Here is a 20,519-nt window from a genome sequence, read left to right on the forward strand (position 1 = left end):
CTTACAAATAGACAAAACTGGAATTAAAAATCCTGTGAAGGAATGTCATTAACAAGTAAATTTTAAAAGTCAATGTACAAAGCAGTGTTACACTGTCTAGTGTTTGCCAAGCTTCAGTAACACAAACACTGTATATACAAACTAAATGGCAAAAAATAAATTGTTAATACAAAGTTAAGGTTGCCCAGTGAGATCTTATGCCCTTCCAGAACAGAGAGTTCTGCAAAACTCAAAACTTCTGAAAACCAGAAAATACAGTGTTAAAATAAATGCCCACACACTTTCTGCCCCCCTGCAGCTGGGAATAGCCAGTGGGAATTATCTGCATGCACTCCAGCTGCATTCACTGTATTAGGTGTAGTTGTACTGAATGGTGGAGGAATAAGTAAGAGCAGCTTAGAAGAGCTGTGATTATGATACATGTGCTCCCTGACTTATGCAAACGTTCCGTTCCAGAACACCTTGCGTAAGTCGAATTTTGCGTAAGTCGGGGACGTATACCTGACAATTACGCGCAAAATCAACAACCACAACAAAACCAGCTTACGAAACTTTTTCTGTGAGTGCGGGTTTGCATAACCCAGGGAATGTCTGTATGAGGTGATCTGGGGCTGAGTCCCCCCCCCCCCCCCCCCCATGCCTGTTACCAAAGGAAGATAATCCAGCAGAAGATATTACCTCACCTGCCCTGTCTCATAAAGGAAAGAGGTGCAGAAGTACCTGGAGGTTCCTGTCTGCATCATTTCAATACAAAATTGTGTAAATCGTGTTAGTAGGAGGGCACTGGGGTCCTTTTGCCATGGGTATTGTCAGTAGTGTGTAGGGATATGAGAACAATCTGTGAATTTAATAATGGGTAGGGGAAAGTATAGGCTTAGATAGTATTCTGTGTGCCAGTGTGAAGGGGTTCTACAAGGGTATGAAGTGGTTGTTAAATTGTACAACTATGGTATTCTGTTGGGGGAGCAGCTTCAGTGTTAGAGTAGGACAAGTGCAGGTAACACCTGTCCATTACAGTGAAAAGGGAGAGTGCGAGTATGTGTGTGATGGGCACTGTGGAGCATCACTCAGAGGGTAGAATTAAGACTTCATGGATGTTTATCTTAACTCTGTATTTCCTGGTTTTCAGAAGTTTGAGTCTTGCTGAACTGGATGTTGTGGATGGGTACAAACTATCATAGTGCAATCCTAACTCTGCTTTAACTATTTTTTTTTGGCATTTTTTAAACAGAAATGTTTGTGGTAGGGGTTAATGGTCATTCAGGCAGTTGTAGTTCTCACCTAGCAATAATCAAGAGATCTAGCTTTTTTTTTTTTAGATCAGTAGATCTCAAATGAACTTTACATCACTGTCCCCATTTTAGAGATGGAAAACTGAGGCACTGCGAAGTGAAATGACTTGCCTAGGGTCAACCAGCAGGCCATGGCAGAGCTAAGAACAGTCCCAGACCAGTGGTCTTTCCTGGCATCTATGTGATTCCTCAGTGCTCCTACCCCTCCAATACATTTTGTTACAGCAGTACACGGATAATAGTCATGCTTTGAAATGGGTAGCTGCTAACATTGCCAGTGAGAGAAATCTCACCCATGGTCTATGTCCCAAAACCATGATAGTTTTATTAGATGGATGTTACAGTAACTTTAATCGTATGAGGGAAGACTGCTGTGTCACTTTCCTTCTCTACCCCCTACAACATAAAGCCCCTCCTGACAACATTTCCAGCTCTCCCTCCCCTTTCCATTAAGCCACTAGTTGGCACCATAGAGAAGCACTAAATCTAAGAAGTTAGTCCTTGCTGTCTCCTACCCTATGCTTCTGTGTTCACATACCACGGGCAGCAGCTTACTAGGTTGCACGATACCTTGGTTATGTAGCCCTAGCTGTTCACTGAGCTAACCCCTCACTCCCACCTCCAGCTGGGAATGCTGCTGCTGCTTCAGTCAGGTTTACCCAGTCTATCCACTCTCTGGCTCACTCCCACATCCCACACAGGGGGTAATGTGTATCTTAATCATTTATTTTCTGGATTTCAGATGTTTAAATTTGCATTGCCTTCCACCCAACCGAGATCCAAGTTCACTTGGAGGGGCAAAAAGAGGGGCTCAGACACCCCAAGAACAACAGGGTCCCCCAGATTCCAGAAAATATAGCAAGCAGGAAAAGGGGCTCAGACCCCTGCAGAGGAATAGGGCTCCCAACACACACAGAAGATTTCAGGGCTGACTGACCCCCCACACTCCTAAACCCCCAACTTCCTCTGCTACCCCCATATCCCCAACCCCTCCTGTCTTCTCCCCTACCACTTCCCCTTACCTGAGCCCCTCCAAACCCTATTCTCTCCCCTACCAAACACTCCCATTTACCCCCTCCTCACAATATCCCCTTCACTCACTGCAGACCCAAACCCCTCTTCCAATATTACCACCTACTCTTGCACCCCCAATCATCTCTCTTCTCTTCCAGTTAACATTTGCATGTATAATTAATTTTCTTTTCAAAAACTGTTTCAGCACCGTCCAAATATTCTGCAACACACACACACACACACACACACACACACACACACACACTTACTTCATTCTCAGATTTCAGCCAGGCTGAGTTTCAAACTTTAAAGTTGCTAGAATCTGTGAACAATGAAATGTTGTTTTTTTTCCCACCTAGGGGCTGTTTCTTAAGAACTGCTTGCTCAAAAGGCCCACTAATTTGGATCACTGACTATATTCTGTGTCCCCAAGATGGGCACCAAATTTCAAGGCAATTAGGTTAACAGTACGGACTTTGGAGCACTTAGAACTGAGCTTTAAACAGAAAGCTGGTCTTGACCTTAACTACGGCAAAGCTATGCTCTATACTCAACTATGGCAGTGTTGAACTGCTATAGTACTGTTTGAAATTAGAGGGAGAATTAGAATTAGAGGGGCTCTACATATCCATCTGCAGGATAACAGGCTCAGAGGGGTGTGAAGTGGCCCATGCCTCTCAATGGAGATGCTCTTCGATGAAAGAATACCCAATAGAGATAAATACAGTCTGAACCAATAGCTCTGAAACGTATTAATTGTTCCATTTATGTCAGTGGGTGATCTCTTCTGCCCTCCCCAGTGCTGGAGATGTGTCAAGCAAACCCATTCTCAGCTTTTCAACCAGTCTCACAAGTGCTTTCTTGGTTCATGCTCTGAGCATGCCTGTTGTAAGTTTCCCACCCAGAGGGGTAACACTTCCCCAGATCCTGGCACAAACACAGGTGCAGGAAGCAGGCCTCAGGTCTGGTCTACACTACGAAGTTAGGTCAACGTGACCCACTTTATGTCACCCTAATTGTGCATATATCTACACTTAAATTTGTCTCTCACCAATGTAAGCTCTCCATTACATCACCTCACTGCGTGGCACTGAACCACTATTGATGTATTGAAGTCAACAAAGCACAAATGTAGATACTGCATTACCTATGTCAACCCTAACAGTCCTCCAGCAGTTGTTCCACAACACCGACCACCCTAGTCACAATTGTGAACTCCACTGCCCAGAAGTCAGAGAATGGAAAGTGCACCAGGCCCTTTAAAACCCCATGAATTTTTGAAATGCCTTTTCCTCATTGTCCAGCTTGGTGAGAACACCTAGCAGCTTTTCGGTGTTGACTGCAAGTGCCCAGGTGATCATGCTGGCTATACCAGATACACTCCAGCTTAGAGTACATAAGAGATGTTGGATCTGCTGGGCTTGTGGGGAGAATAGACTGTGCAAGTATAGGTATGGACCAGTTGTAGAAACATGGACAACTCCAAGCAGATAGCAGGGGGATGCAGGAGAAGCAGTACAACAAGGATCACTAGCAGTGCCATGTAAAGCCAAAGGAACAGTGGCAAGCACACCAGAAGGCCAAGGAAGCCAACAGTTAATCTGATGCTGAACTGCAGACCTACTGCTTTTAAAAAGACCTGCATGCCATACTTGACGGAAACACTACCACTCCCCTGCACACCACTGTGGATACTTCCAAGGAGCCAGAGGTCCCAAGCCTGAACAACAAGGTGGTGGTGAAGGAGGAAGAGGAGTGCCATGTGACTCGGGGGCAAGGGAGAGAAGAGTTCCAGCTCTGCCACGAGCCAGGACCTGTTTAAGCCTCCATTGCAATCCAGTCAGTCTCAGCAGTCTAGCATGAGAGGGGAAGGAACTTCAAGTAAGTTTGCACATTTATTTCCCATTTCAGTGATGGCACTCCCAACTACGCAGATCATAGATATTGATTTTGCATTCATTTACTTGTACCAGAAGAGGAATCATTACAACAACATTACCTCTCTTTGTTATCTGCTTTTCATTCCCCTGTAGAGTTGGAAGGAGGGCAGGGATGCAGAGCAGTTTGTCCCTTGAATTCTCCTGAGAGATCTTGATGAAATTTTCATGGAAGTACCCTGCAATCCTCTCCTGAAAGTTTCTCGGGATGACTTCCTTATTTCTTTCTCCATGGTAAGAGGCTTTCCCATGCCAGTTGTTGATAACTTCGGCAAGCACCATTGCAGTAGACAAGCTAGCAAACATACAGGCCCGGACAGCTTTGGGACGCCAGCAGCTGCTGTGTTCTCTATGCCTTTGTTAGCCTCAGAAATAAGATGTTACCACTGTCTGTAGAAAAGTGTGTCTGTATTCAGTGCCACTGCCCTGTACTCATGGCTTCATGCAACTAAGGCTGTGGCTACACTCAAAACTTCAAAGCGCTGCTGCGGGAGCTCTCCCAGCGCTGCAGGTACTCCACCTCCACGAGGTGATTAGCTCACAGCACTGGGAGCACGGCTCCCAAAGCTGAGGCACTGTTTACACTGGCGCTTTACAGCGCTGTAACTTGCTGCGCTCAGGGGGGTGTTTTTTCACACCCCTGAGTGAGAAAGTTACAGCGCTGTAAAGCACCAGTGTAGCCATAGCCGAAACAATTCCCTGCTCACTTCCCTCACCCCTGGTGGGCCATACTCACCTGGCTGGAGCTATGAATGGCACCGTGCCTCCAAAGCAGGAGAGTCAATAAACCTGTCTTGTTTCAAACGTTAGGGGATAGCTCAGTGGTTTGAGCATTGGCCTGCTAAACCCAGGGTTGCGAGTTCAATCTTTGAGGGGGCCATTTAGGGATCTGGGGCAAAAATCTATCTGGGGATTGGTCCTACTTTGAGCAGGGGGTTGCACTAGATGGCCTCTTGAGGTCCCTTCCAACCCTGATATTCTATGAACTTCTAAGGAAAGGGAGTTCTGAATCTTTATTTTTGCTTTCCATTGTGACTATACTGACATTGTAACCTCTGTGTTTTATCTGTAGCTACTGCCATTGCTGCTTTGAGGGGTTCCCCTCCACACTCACAGAACACCTGAGCCAGATAAGGAGGTGGAAGAAAAGAACTCCGGATGATATATTCAGCAAGGTCCTGCAAGACAGTGCTGAATCAGAGGGCTTGGAGGATGAATACTGCAGATTGTATGGAGAAGGAAAAAGCAGACAAAGAAGAGATGCACCAGGATATAATGGGGCTTCTCCAGCAGCAAACATATATGCTGCAGACTCTTGTGGACCTACAACTCGCCTATTTTGCAGTTCATGGAGAACTCCAGTATAGCACCTCCCTACACGAGCCCCTCAACATTCCACATGGTATCAGGGGCCACATCCCTACCGCTACCACTCCATTTCAGGGAACATTAAGGAAAAGCACAGCTTCACATACTTCAACAATGGCTCTCACAGGTCACTGTATGTGCCGCTAAAATGGACATGAATGCTCTTTAAGCTCCATTCCATAAATATGTTAAGGTTTTCATGTATTTGCTTTTAATTTGCACAGAATTTTTTTTAAGTGTTTTTGTTACTCAATCAAACTCTATTGTTTGGAAAATAATTCATCTTTATTAGTTCTCAACATATACTGCAGAATGCCTGCCAATACTGAAAGCACCCACTTGTTAGCGTACACTTTGACACAACTTTTAGGATCATTGACTAACAGTGTAATAATCGAAGATTTACAGCAAGGATTATAAAATTAATAGATGCATTGTCGGTGTTATATTCATAGATGTGCACACAATTCCTAACAGCCCCCAAACTGTAGGGCCAGGGTACAGTACGCCACAACGCATTACTGTGGCTCGCTGTTAAAGTCCTCTTTCAAAGCCTCCCTGAACCATATAACATCGCACTGAGCTCCTCTGATAGCCCTTATATCTGACTGTTCAAACTGAAAAAAGAACTGCTATACCTCCGCCCTCAATCATGGCAGCAATTTCCCCCTCTTTGCTTCACAGATCTTATGCAGGACACAGCAAGCACTAAAACCATTTGGGATATTTTTCTTACTGAGATTCAGTCTGGTGAGTAAACAAGGCCAGTGCTCCTCCAATCTACCAAAAGCACATTCAACTGTCATTCTGCACCTGCTGAGCTGGTAGCTGAATCTTTCCTTGGTGCTACCAAGATAACCAGTGTTCAGCTTCACGAGCCAGGGAAATAAGGGGCAGACTGGGTCCCCCACAATAACTATTGGCATTTCAACATTCCCAATGGTCATCTGCCCGTCGGGAAAGAAAGTCCCTATTTGTATCTTTCTGAATAGTCCTGTGCTCTTAAAGATGCAAGCGTCATGCACCTTCCCTGACCAGCCCACACTGATGATGGTGAAATGTTCCCAGTAATCCACTAGTGCCTGCATAACCATAGAAAAATAGCCCTTTCTGTTGATGTATTCCGTGGCAAAGTGGTTTAGTGTTAAAACATGTATATGCTTGCCATCTCTTGCTCCATCGCAGTTCAGGAACTCCACTGATGCAAATACATCCATTGTGTCCTGAACATTGCCAAGAGTCACAGTCCTGAATAAGAGGAGACTATTAACAGTCCTACATGCTTGCATGACAACTCCAAAATGATTTCCCGCTGACCAGCAGCAATCTGGTATTAGAAGTTTCTGTAGTGCGATCACCACTCGCTTCTCCACTACAAGTGTGACTCTCAGTTTGGTGTCCCTGTGCTGGAAGACTGAGGCAAGCATGGAGCACAGATACAGGAATGAGGCCTTGAACAGCTAAAAGTTCTACAAACACTGCTCATCTTCCCATGCTTGCATTAAAATGCGATCCAACCAGTCAGTGCTTGTTTCTCAGGCCCAGAAGTGGTGCTCCACATCTGCATCTGCTTCATGAATGCCAACAACAACCTTGAATTGGTTCTCACTCGGACTCACAACAATTTGACCTCCAGGAAATAGTGTCACAATCATAGAATCGTAGGACTGGACGTCAAGAGATCATCTAATCCAGTCTCCTGTACTCATGGCAGCACTAAATATGATCTAGACCACCCCGACAGGAGTTTGTCTAACATGCTCTTAAAAAATCACCAATGATGGAGATTCCACACTGTCCCTAGGCAATTTTATTCCAGTGCTTAATCAGCCTGACAGTTAGGAAGTTTTTCCTAATGTCCAACCTAAACTGCTCTTAGTTCAATTTAAGCTCATTGCTTCTTGCCCTAACCTCAGAGGTTAAGAACAGCATCTTTTCTCCCTTCTCCTTGTAACAACCTTTCATATACTTGAAAATTGTTATGGTGTCCCCTCTCAGTCTTCTCCAGGCTAAAGAAACCCAATTTTTTCAATCTTCCCTCATAGGTCATACCTTTAGTCCAGAGAAGAGCAACAAAAGGATTTTCTCCAATTTGTCCACATCTTTCCTGAAATATGGCACCCAGAACTGGACACAATACTCCAGTTGAGGCTTAATCAGCGCGGAAGAATTATTTCTCATGTCTTGCTTACAACACTCCTGCTAATACATCCCAGAATGATTTGGGGTTTTTTTTGCAACAGTGTTGCACTATTGACTCATATTTAGTTTGTGATCCACTATGACGCCCGGATCCCTTTCTGCAGTACTCTTTCCTAGGCAATCATTTCAGTATGTAACTCACTGTTCCCTCCTAAGTGGAGTACTTTGCATTTGTCCTTATTGAATTTCATCCTATTTACTTCAGAACATTTCTCCAGTTTGTCCTGATCATTTTGAATTTTAATCCTATCCTCCAAAGCACTTGCAATCCCTCCCAGCTTGGTATCGTTCACAAACTTTGTAAGTGTTCTCTCTATGCCATTATCTAAATCACTGATGAAGATATTGAACAGAACTGAACCCAGAACTGATCCCTGTGAGACCCCACGAGATATGCCCTTCCAGCATGACTATGAACCACGGATAACTACTCTCTGTGAATGATTTTCCAACCAGTTATGCACCCATCTCATAATAGCTGTATCTAGGTTGTATTTTCCTAGTTCGTTTAAGAGACAGTCATGTAAGACAGTATCAAAAGCCTTACTAAAGTCAAGCTATGCCACAGCTAACGCTTCCCCCCATCCACCAGGCTTGTTACCATAACAAAGAAAGCTATCATGTTCCCTGAGGCTCTGTAAATACCAGTGAATTGTGCATCCCGTGCAATGCTCATGACAATAGTGCAGAGCTGTGCAGGCTCCATGCTTCTGCCAGAGATGACAAACAGCGACAAGTTCCACGCAGGTTTGTGGGATTTTCAAAATAGGTGCAAAAATTTTGGGATAGAGGTAGCATTATGTGATGCAGAAACCTGCACAACTGACCCCGCAGTCCCAGTCACCCCTGCATGACTTGTTTCTGCCTCACCACACATTGCTAAAACTTACCAAATGACAGTGCACTGGACGGAGAGTTGCATGCTGGGATACCTACCCACAGCACACAGCACTGTGCATCGCAACCAGTGCTCCTAGTGAGTACACACAGCACTGAAGTAAGGAGTCAAGTATGCATACACACAAGCAATATTCTCTCTGTGACAGCTTTATGTTGACAAAATTTGTAGGATAAACACGCCCCCAGACAACCCCAGGGGTTAAGATCCCATGATGGGGTTAAGGAGTGGGACTCACATAGCCCCAGACAGGAAAACTGCCTCCAGGCTCACATAAGGCTCTCCTGAGGGGGGCAAGGAAGGGGGTCCATACCTTTGTAGATTGGCTGTGGCTCCCCAGATCATTGCACACACATGGGATGGGAATGTGAGGCTGACAAGCACCCCTGGCAGCATTCTTCCACAACCCCCCGCCACTAACCCTCATGTCTCCCTTCCCAGTGTCCCTCCCCTCCAACTCCCCTAGTCTCCCATCACCTGATCCTCCAACTACGCTTCCTCTACTCCCATGGTTCCAACTAGTCTTCTACCCCAATACCCTCCACTCCCTGTGAGTATTTGTTTGTGTAACTTATTTTCTTCTCAAAAATTACTTTCATCAGCATCTGAATATTCTAGTATATTCAGACTACATATTCCCCAAAATAAAAACAGATAGAGACAGATTACAGCAATACGCCTGCTTTTTTTTTTACCTCAGATTTCTGCCCTACATTGAATTTGAATTCACAGTGCCTGAGCTAGTGCTCAGATTCTCAGACTGTTACATGCCCTCAGAGCCACACCAGTCCTGTGATACAGGAGTAGTTCTCCAGAGCGTTAGCCTCTCTCGCTGCATATACTCAGAATAATCTATTAGGCATGCAAATAGGCATATGAGCTTAGCTCACCTCACTGAAGCAGATTTTTTTTTTTTAAATAATGTTTTAATTTGATTTCCTCCCAAGGACTTGAGGGTACTGTGCACTCTGTTGGGGTAACGCTCGAGCATTTGAGACCCTGGTGTAATGATGAGCCTTGGTTTGCTCTCCAGCTCTGAGCAAGTGCCCTATCTTGGGAACCACTTGGTCAAATGATCCAAAATTTGGATCACTAACTCTGCACTCTCATCTGGAACACCACATTCCAAGTCAATCCAAGCAACCATACAGATTTTTAGAGCTTTAAACAGCAAGCTGGTCTTATCCCTAACTATAACAGAGCTGTTGCTCTGCTATAATACTTTGCATATATAAGTAATAAACATCTAGAAAACAGACTGCCAAAAGTAAACTTCTCTGTAGAGACGCTTTCTTCAGCTTCTACCACATTTCTCCCCTAAGGAAAGAAATCCTGTCTTGACTGTACCTATGCTTAGAAGGATTAGGTTTTACTGGTAAAAGTTGGTAAACCATATACACAAAAGAAAAAAAAATATTTCCATCAATAATAATCAAAATGTACAGATAGGCAACATAAAAAAAAAAAAATGTTGCTTTAGATGGTTCTCAAACTTTTGTACTGGTGACCCCTTTCACATAGCAATCCTCTGAGTGAGACCCCCTCCCCCTTATAAATTACAAACACTTTTTTATACATTTAACACCATTATAAATGCTGGAGGCAAAGCAGGGTTTGGGGTTGAGGCTGACCGTTCGCGACCCCCCATGTAATAACCTCATGACCCCCTCAGGGGTCCCGACCCCCCAGTTTGAAAACCCCTGAACTTAGTAGAGTTTGTTTTAAGGATGTTTATGTTGTATATTTTGACATGTGATGTTTACAACTTGTGTTTTAAAGGTTATAAAAGCTTTAACTGTTTGAATCTTAATGCTTACTGGTCCACTGTCATTAAAGAATTATTGTCTGACCATGCCCATATATTTTTTGCAACTATGAAAAATTAAATAAAAAAATAAATGCTTAAAAATCAATACTACACCTCTACCCCGATACAACGCAGTCCTCGAGAGCCAAAAAACTTACTGCATTATAGGTAAAACCACGTTATATCGAACTTGCTTTGATCCGCCGGAGCGCGCAGCCCTGTCTCCCCGGAGCGCTGCTTTACCGTGTTATATCCGAATTCGTGTTATATCGGGGTAGAGGTGTATCCATCAAAATAAAAAATAAAAATAGAATTCTCCCAAGCCTATCTATACCATTGCACAAACTCCACTCTCTTGAGATACCAAACCTAGTATCACTCGTTCCCAAGTTCTGACCTACAGAATTTTGCATTGACCATTTGGGTCTCAGAGTAGCAGCCGTGTTAGTCTGTATCTGCAAAAAGAAGAACAGGAGTACTTGTGGCACCTTAGAGACTAACAAATTTATTAGAGCATAAGCTTTCGTGGACTACTCTTTGGGTCTACTCTTCTTAAGTCCCTCCCATGGAAATGACTTTGGTGGATTCAGCTGCATTTCATCAGTGCATTTCCAACACATGAAACTTTCAACTTAAAACAATCTCTCTGGAACAGTAGGCCCTTACAGGGGGGAAAAAAATCTTTTATTTATACAGGCCTAAAACTATAAGGGCACTGACTGATTTGATTACGCTCTGCCCCCAATATTTCCAAACTGCACCACATAACACTTACCAAAAAAAAAATTACTATGACAATCTCTTTGCATATATATTTTCAACAAATCCTCATCTTACAAGGAGCAGTAGACTAAAACCTGCTGACAGTAATTACACTTTTTATATTAATTAGTATCCAATACTTGAAGAATAGGAGTTAGATTTGTAGAGTATCTCATCTAACACTTCATTCCCATATACTGTAAAATAAAAATTAATAAAAAGTCGAGGCAGTTTATTTTTCACATAATTCAAGCTCTGCAGAAACAACACAATTAGATAGGAGATATCAATATCTACATTAAACCAATAATGTATACTTTTTTAAAGAAATTTTGTTTTACTTATTCCTGATATTACATGCACTTGGTAAAACTAATCTCTCTCTCTCTCTCACACACACACACACTACTGAGGGAGAGGCATATTTATAGAAAGGACAACAGGCACTTAAATAATATAAAAAGCACCAATGGTGTGCAGCACCTGGTATATATCCTAATTAGCTGAAGAATGACTAAAAGAAGCTGCTTATCACCTTACTTATTGAAAAAAGTTTATCAAGTTGTAAATGTAATATTAAGCATTCCTTATTAAAATCCAGAAGCCTGAACACTACATACAATATAAGCCAAATACCTATGAAATGTTTCCTTCAGTTGAGTATTGAAAGGGCAAGGGGCGGGGAGGGAAGGAAGAGATCCTATATATCAGGGGTCGGCAACGTTCGGCATGCGGCTCACCAAGGTAAGCACCCTGGCGGGCCGGGCCAGTTTATTTACCTGCTGACGCGGCAGGGTCGGCCGATCGTGGCCCCCACTGGCCGCGGTTCGCCGTCCCGGGCCAATGGGGGTGGCGAGAAGCGGCGCGGGCAAGCAATGTGCTGGCCGCGGCTTCCCGCCGCCCCCATTGGCCCGGGACAGCGAACCGCGGCCAGTGGGGGCCGCGATCGGCCGAACCTGCCGCGTCAGCAGGTAAATAAACTGGCCCGGCCCGCCAGGGTGCTTACCCTGGCGAGCCGCGTGCCAAACGTTGCCGACCCCTGCTATATATGGTTAGGAAATCATAATTTCGTATAGACAAAAAAGTACATATACATTATGTTCAAGTATGAGTACCAACTTTTGTATACAAGAAGCAACTCTTGGTAAGATATAGTTTTGTTGTTATAAAGACATTAAATAATTTACACTTATATAGCAACTTTCATACAAAAATATCAAAGTGTTTTCCAAACATTAATTTAGCCTCACAACACAGCTGTTAAGTATCAGCATCCCCATTTTACGAATGCAGAAATGGAGGAAGAGAGGCATTAAGTGACTTGCCCCAAATCATACAAGTCAACACAGTTCCAAACAAATATGGAACTTGGTGTCAAACAAAGAGACGACTAAAGGGGGATATGATAGAGGTCTATAAAATCATGACTGGTGTGGAGAAAGTAAATAAGGAAATGTTATTTACTCCTTCTAATAACACAAAAACTAGAGGTCATCAAATGAAATTAATAGGCAGCAGGTTTAAAACAAACAACTAAAGGAAGTATTTTTTCACACAATGCACAGTCAACCTGTGGAACTCCTTGACAGAGGATGTTGTGAAGGCCAAGACTATAACAGGGTTCAAAAAAGAACTAGATAAGTTCATGGAGGATAGATCCATCAATAGCTATTAGCCAGGATGTGCAGGGATGGTGTCCCTAGCCTCTGTTTGCCAGAAGCTGGGAATGGGCGACAGGGGATGGATCACTGGATGATTACTTGTTTTTCCACAGTGTAAAGATGGAATCTCAGCCTTGAAGGCCTTGTGTCGTGGTCATTACCTTGCATCCCATAAAGCAGTGTTTCCCTAAATGTGGAACATGCACTCCTGGAAATGCACAAAAGGACACCTGGGGGAGCTGTACCTCCAAAGTCTCAGCTTTATTGTAAAAAGGAAAAAAAAGGCCCTATACTTGTTATGGGTACAAAAAACCTAAACAAACTTCAAAATGAGAAGTGAGCATACTAGATGCAGAAATATTTGCTTGAATTTGCAGAGAGCCTGAAAATTAGCTCTGAGCTGCCAGTGAGGATACTTTAAGTATCAGTATTGTTGACTATTTCACTGATCAAAACACATAAGAAAATAATCTCCATAATAGGATACTACTTTAACACTACTATTTCCCAAAGTGGAGTGAAGGGTTGTGAAGAACAAGCAGGCATCATGTATCAATTAACCTGACGACAAGGACTTTAACAACATATGGAGGCATTAAAGGGAGAGAGGCATGACTGTTTTCATTTTCCTGAGGAGAGACTCAGTTTTCAAAAGTTTGGGAAACATTCCCCAAAGGAACAGGTACAACTATCTTTAAAACCCATCAATGCCATTCATTAAAGCACTGCTGTCAAATGGAAATCTGGTCAATTTCAAAACATGAGTTAAAAAGTAGTTTAATGCTGCCTTTGACCCTACCACCAATGCTGGTGGTTATATGCTTTCACCACCACCGTATGAAAAACCCACACAAACAAAAGAGGAAAAATGACTATTGGCTCTGATCCTGCAACTGAATCTACAGAGAACTACACTCACTTCAGTGGAACTCTACCTTAGGTGGACCCTTATGCCTGAGCAATATATGTCTAGGATTGGGACCTAACTATATAAATAAATAAAAAGATGAAGAGACAAGTGGAAATGTTTATACAGGGAGTACTGTCAAATACCAAAGACAAACATGAGGAAAAATATTTTTCTACATCTTTTTTGGTTATAGTAGTCTTCACTGTTGCTTGTAATAAAAAAAATGTTCAGAATTAAGGAAGAAGTGTAATTTGTGCAAAATGAAAGCACTCTAGACCAGCGTTTTTCAAAGTTCGGGTCATGACCCAATACTGGGTCATTAGTGCCTACTTGTTCCGACACCGTGCTGCGCCCCGGAAGCAGCCAACAGCGGATCCGGCTTCTAGGTAGAGGGCCATGGGGCACCATGCACTGCCCCCGCCCTGAGCACTAGCTCCACACTCCCATTGGCCAGGAATTGGCCAATGGGAGCTGGAGGGAGGGAGCGGTGCTTGCAGGCGAGAGCTGTGCAGAGCCGTTTGTGTACCTCCGCCTAGGAGCCGGGCCTGCTGCTGGCAGCTTCAGGCGCAGCACGGTCTGCAGTGCCAGGACAGATGGGAAGCCTGCCTCTGCACCCCAGCTGCATCACTGACCGGGAGCCACTGGAGGTAAGTCCGCACCCCAAACCTCTGCCCCAGCCCTGAGCTCCCCCCCCAAAACCCAGAGCCCTTCCTGCACCCCAAACCCCTCATCCCCAGCCCCACCCCAGAGACTGCACCCCCATCCCGACACCCCAATCACCTTCCCCCCAAACCCAGAGCCCCTCATTCCCAGCTCCACCCTGCAGTCCTCACCCCCACACCTCAACCCTCTGCCCCAGCTCTGAGCCCCTCGCACACCCCAAACCCATCATCCCCAGCTCTGTTGGGTCACGGGCATCAACAATTTTCTTCAACTGGGTCCCCAGAAGAAAAGTTTGAAAACCACTGCTCTAGACCAATTACCTCAGCTGGGGAACACGTGTGCTGCTTCGGAAGTACGACCAGTTCCAGGCAGCTAGGAAGTAAGATGATGAACTGAAATCAGTTCAACATTGCAATGGAAGTAGAGAATGGAGAAAGACGAAAAAAAAAAAAAAAAAAGACATAATACAGAGACCAAGGGAATTCAATTTACTCTGCCAACACCCAAAATTACATGATGGTTTAAATGAGTACTGAAAGGAGTATCCTCAAATGACTGAATCAAAGACTTAAAAATGAAATGTACCCATTTCAATTTTAAGATTCTTCCCCCCATGCGTACATTAAAAATATCGTGCATTTTAGCACCATCTGACAATAGCCTTACCTTGCTACTCTTTATAACCTTTGACTTTTAATATGAAGTCATGCCTAGTTATAAATGAACGAATGCTCAAATCTAAATTTCTGAGTTAAATCTCTAATAGCACTTCAACTGCCCAGTCACAACTATCAATTACTGTGATGTATTTGTGTCTGTAACTACACAAAGGAAGTCAAATCCACCTCTTAAAACCTTCCATTACTCTTGATTTTGGCTCATCTTGTTATTAAAAATTAATTTTTACCTTAAGGTGTAACACAATAGCCTCTGATAATATGTATTTTAATTCAGATTTGGTAGTTAAGTGCTAGGAAATACATCAAGTACTAGTGTACTGTACTGTTTTCTGAATTAAGATTATTAAGTAGCTTTTCAATATAGCATCTGAGGAATTTGACAATACTCCCCTTCTCCCCACCTTCTAATACTAAACACACACAAAAAAAGAGAGAAGTTCTATTGTCACTTATGACATCATAAATCCAGATTTGTTCCATTTAAATCAAAATAGTTTCTCCATATTTATGTAATTTTAACTGAGAGCAGGATGTGGCCCAATAGCTCAATTCAAGATTAAAATTGTGAACATCAGTAGATTCAGATCTTGAAGTACAATCCTACATTCCCTGCACACACAGAACTCCCATGAAAATTACAGATACATGGAAACACAACATTGGGCCCCCAGTTTGTATAATGTCGTATCAGCAAGGGTACAAGCCTATTAGTAAAATACTGAAAATAGCAAGATATTTCCAGAATTTATTTGAAGATTCACTGGTAAAATAGTAATATTAAGGGTCAGCTCTATAATCTCTCAGTAATTAAACACAGAGTGACTAACAGACTTAACTGTCAAGTCAAAAAAAAAAAAAAAAAAAAAAAGCTGCAAAGCTGCATAAAGTAGATCTCTCTCTCTCTCTCTCTCACACACACACACACACACACACACAAAAACTATTGCAAATGTAGTGACAATAATCTTAATTTAACATTAGACCTTGGAATTCAACCAGAAATGATGTTTGAAGTGGCTAGCATTTATGCTTGTATATTAAGCCATAACAATCTCAGTATGAAATGACTTTAGAATTGAAGAGTATACCAAACCCAGCCACATTTTTAGTGCAGTGGGGACACAAATTTTGCTCATAAAATAGAGATTGTATTATTTTAGTAGAACATTATTTAGTCGATCATTTACATATAAAAAGGGATTTTACAATGCAGAAATTAGCCCAATACTCTCTCCCCCCCCCACACTGATTTAACTGGAACACAGGCAATTTATTTCTTTCCCCCTCAATCACAGACTACAGAATTCAGAAAACGTATGTCTGACTTTTACTTACTTAAAGTGTAATTTAACAAGTCACACTCTGAAAGTTAGAATATTTTAAGAGACATATTAAAAAAAAAAAAAAAAAGACTGCCACATATTTTTTTAAAATATAAATCAGGAGTCATGTTTGCCATTTTAAGAATTCCCATACTCCACAAACAATCAATATGTCACACGGTCTACTAATGGGTCTTTTAAATTACATTTTACTGCAAGGAAAAGAAAGATGTATCACCTCCAAGTTTGCTTTGTTAACATTAATGTTATATTGCTGTCTGTTTAAAATTACACACACACATTCCAAGGCTCTAAGATCAAAATACAGTAGAGCATTGTAAGTGCTGAGCACCATACATTATAATTTGTAATACAAGAGAAATACAATGAGGTCAGAACCATGAGTAACCAATGGAAGACACAAAAGATTTCTTTCAATATTAATAGTTAAATGAGGAAGCCAATCAGAGAGAGTTGGAGCCTTCTTTTGACAGCCAGAACCTCTGAAAAGCCAATCCACAAACATAGTGGGCTGGCTACAAGGCGGAGACAGAGATTCATTGAAGAAATTCTTATGGGTGCATTTACTCTCAACTCTGCATATAAGTACAGCCACACGAGGGGACATCCTGTGTGCCTGCAGTGAGCCGGATGCAAAGCTAACAGTTCAAGTGTCAGTCTTTAAGAAGGACAGTGACAAGTTCAGACAAGCAGCACTGCAATCATGGACAGCAAGTATTCACAGTGCTGTTCTAATGCTCACAAGACTCATCTTAAAATTACCTTCTAGTAAAGATACAGACAATAATGTATCCTACCTACAGCACTGCAGAAATGGACAGCAAGCATTCTACAGGCAATACGTTTCCTAATACTGACTAGCTTACTTTAAATCATCTTAACACTAAACAGCATGGTCTACACTGTAAAATCTAGGTCTAGTTATAGATCCAGCTACAGCTATGCTGTAACAGCAGGTATTTTACATGCACAACTGAACACCACTAACTCCTAGTTACTGTGTTTCTTAAACATTCATGTACAAAGCATTCTTATAGCAGTTATATTTCCAACTATAGGATCTGCAACAGCAGACAGCTGGTATTCTATTTGCAACATTTACAAAGCCCTTCCTTAAGAGTGCAGTAATGCAGGCTGCACCAGAGTGTGTATATGTTTTGCAGGCTGCAATATCACTCCAGTTTCAGCAATGAACAGATAACCTGCTGGGAGCTGCGTTATTTAAAAATCTTGAACTACAAAGCACAAAAGCTTTCCAGTATGATGCACACAGCAGTGTATCTTCAGTTACAGCACCGCAGCAATGGACAGCTGAGCTACTACATGGCATGCATGCTCCCTACATCGGATGCAACAGTTAACAACCAAACTCAGAACATAAGAGCAGTCTGTCTTTATATTTCCAGCTGTCAATGTGGGAATGGGGGTCCTCCCCCCCCCCGATCCTATTTCATTCTCGTTTAGTGCCAGTCCCATTACCCCTCATGGTAGGACAGTATAAAAGCAGGACGTTCCTATTGTACAATGCAAAGCCTTCCTGGTTGCACGGAAAGAGCACAGCGCACACAGCCCCCTCCGCTCCCCTGCTGCCTTGGAGTCCCACATACACAACAGTGAAGAGTGCAGCAGCACAGGCACGCTACGCCAAGAGCGGCTGGCGCGCACACTCCCCCATTCAAGAATGCCTCTTGCGCCTACTTCTCTCTTACGCTAGCGTAAGAGCCTCCCCCGGCTAATCAAAACACTCGCGAGTCGGGACGCAAAGAAGATGGCGGAGCAGGGCCCGCTTACGGCGTCGGAGGGGAGTTTACGCTGCGCTACTTGCGCAGGACCCATAAGGAACATGCAAGGCTGCGGCGTAGAGCGTGCGTAGCGCGCTTGGTGAATACCAATGGCCTATTTCCCGGGAGGGGAGGGGGTGTCTGATAAACAATGGTGCCCCCCCTGCGCAGCTTCCTTACCGATTCCTCCTCCTTCTCCATGCCCGTGGGCATCTGCGGCACGGCCCGGTTGATGGAGACGCAGTCGTTGAGATCGGGCATGTCCTTGCCGCGATAGATGGGCAGCGGTTTGGCGGCGTCTAGCGCCCGGGCTCGGAAGGAGAGTTTGCTCATTGTCTCCCCCTCACAATAACACCCCGGGGCCGGGCGGGCGGGGGGCCCCTCACTGCGGCCGCGCCGCCGCCTCCCAGCCGCTCCCGCACCCGGCCCGCAACACCATGGAGGGCCCCGCCGCCCCGGCACAGCTCCCCGCAGAGCCGCCCGCAGCTCGCAGCGCACGCCCCGCAGCCCTAGTTCCGCGCCGGGCTCGCTCGATCCGCTCCCTGCGCCATGGCAAACATGGCGGACATTAACCAAAGCGGCCAGCGATCCCGGCAGCCAACGCGAGAGCTGGCGGGGGGGGGGGGGGGGGGGAATGGAGAGGGAGTGAGAGGGGGCGCCGGGCTGCGCGCGCAACCAGGCCGTGGGGACAGAGAGCGAGCGCGGCGCAGGCAGCGCGACCCGGGCTGTGGGGTGTGAGGGCCGGGCAGGCGGCGGGGGACTCTGGCCCGCGGCGCAGCGGCTCGGCCACATCGACCCTAGCGGCTTGGCGGCGGGAGTTCGTGCCCAGGGCCAAACAAATGCGTTCACCCGAACCCTAAGCACCTACGTTTGTGTGTGTACACACGCCTGCGCCCACGTGCGCAGATACACCTTCGCACATGTACAGCTGCACTACGGCACACACCACCCAGCGCACCCACCCACCCATGTAAACACCTGCAGTTTGCAGCAGTTAATGTAGAGGAGTTGGGGATGTGTACAGCCCGATGCACAAATACTTCCCCCCACACACACTACAAAACAACACCCACAACAGACAAGGAGCTAGCTCTCCACCTGCATGAAATATATATTTATATATAGAGAGCTGCACCGTTCCCAGCACCACATACAGCTATAGATCTACACCCATTCAGGTGCAGATAATACACAAATCAAATACACAGATCTACATACCCAAAATATATAAGATGGCATTTTATAGCAATGTAGCTCCCATGTCATTTAATGCATTATTAACATATTGAAAATGAAGGAACACTTTCCAAAGAAGAGGTTGATGTAATTGAAGCACATGGGAGTTTTGGCTGTCAGCTTCAAAGAGACAAGGATTTCAAACATGGTTCCCAAAACTCACAGAGTTTGTCTATAGTTCAGAGTTAGTTAGAGTTACCTACATGTGAGGTAACGCCTCATGGTAGCCTACCTCCAGTGAGATTCTCAACTGGGATTTGGCCACATTTTGACTGATCCAACGCCCATTAAAATCAAGTGAGCTTTGGATTAGGTTCATCATAGCCTCTAATGATGTAGCACTTAGGCAAAACTCTCATCAACTTCTGTAGGTTCTATACATGTATCTGTCAAATATCTGAGTTCAGGATTCCATGTTTCTCCTAGAGTAGTTGATAATATGACTCAGGAGACTAGCTAGTCATCTGAAATTTGGATACAAAGTAACTAATGTGATGCACACCGTCACCCTACCCACTGATGAGAGAACATCTAAACTCCCAAAACAGAATATGTTTACTAACACACAAAGTGCAGTTACATTTAGGTATCAAGCAATGTAATAGAAAGCATGATGAAGAATAAAAACAGTACCAGTCAGTCACTCCTAATAAAAGGAATGATCTTCTTCTAGTTAAGGCACTGGGGACTGCAACTCGGGAGATCAATTCCCAGGTCTGCCACAGACTCAGGAGCATGCAGAAGCGGGGGGATGACCAGGGACATGGGCCTCCCCAATAATCAGTGGGGCCACAGAGCTCCTCCGGCCCTGGGGCTGCAGCGGGGTCACAGATCAGAGCTCCTCTGGCCCTGGGGAGGCACGGTCCCCCCAACACATTGGCAGGGTCACTGAGCTCCTCCAGCTCTGGGGCTAAGGCAGGGTCAGCTCCCGCCGCAGCCCCGGGGCCAGAAGAGCTCTGCGCCCC

The 20,519-nt window shown here is 44.4% G+C and overlaps 1 protein-coding gene across 1 annotated transcript in view; it reads right to left on the reverse strand.

Annotated features, from left to right (window-relative positions):
- EPC2 (enhancer of polycomb homolog 2) overlaps positions 1–18,870 on the reverse strand; it is an 85,302-nt gene extending 66,432 nt beyond the window's left edge. The window contains exon 1 of the mRNA XM_054044273.1: positions 18,499–18,870. Within this exon, the coding sequence (XP_053900248.1) occupies positions 18,499–18,651 (153 nt within the window). The 5' untranslated portion in view covers positions 18,652–18,870. The remainder of the gene's footprint in view (positions 1–18,498) is intronic.
- Positions 18,871–20,519: the final 1,649 nt, after the last annotated feature.

This window comes from Malaclemys terrapin, chromosome 11, assembly GCF_027887155.1.
Source record: "Malaclemys terrapin pileata isolate rMalTer1 chromosome 11, rMalTer1.hap1, whole genome shotgun sequence".
Taxonomy (NCBI): domain Eukaryota; kingdom Metazoa; phylum Chordata; order Testudines; family Emydidae; genus Malaclemys; species Malaclemys terrapin.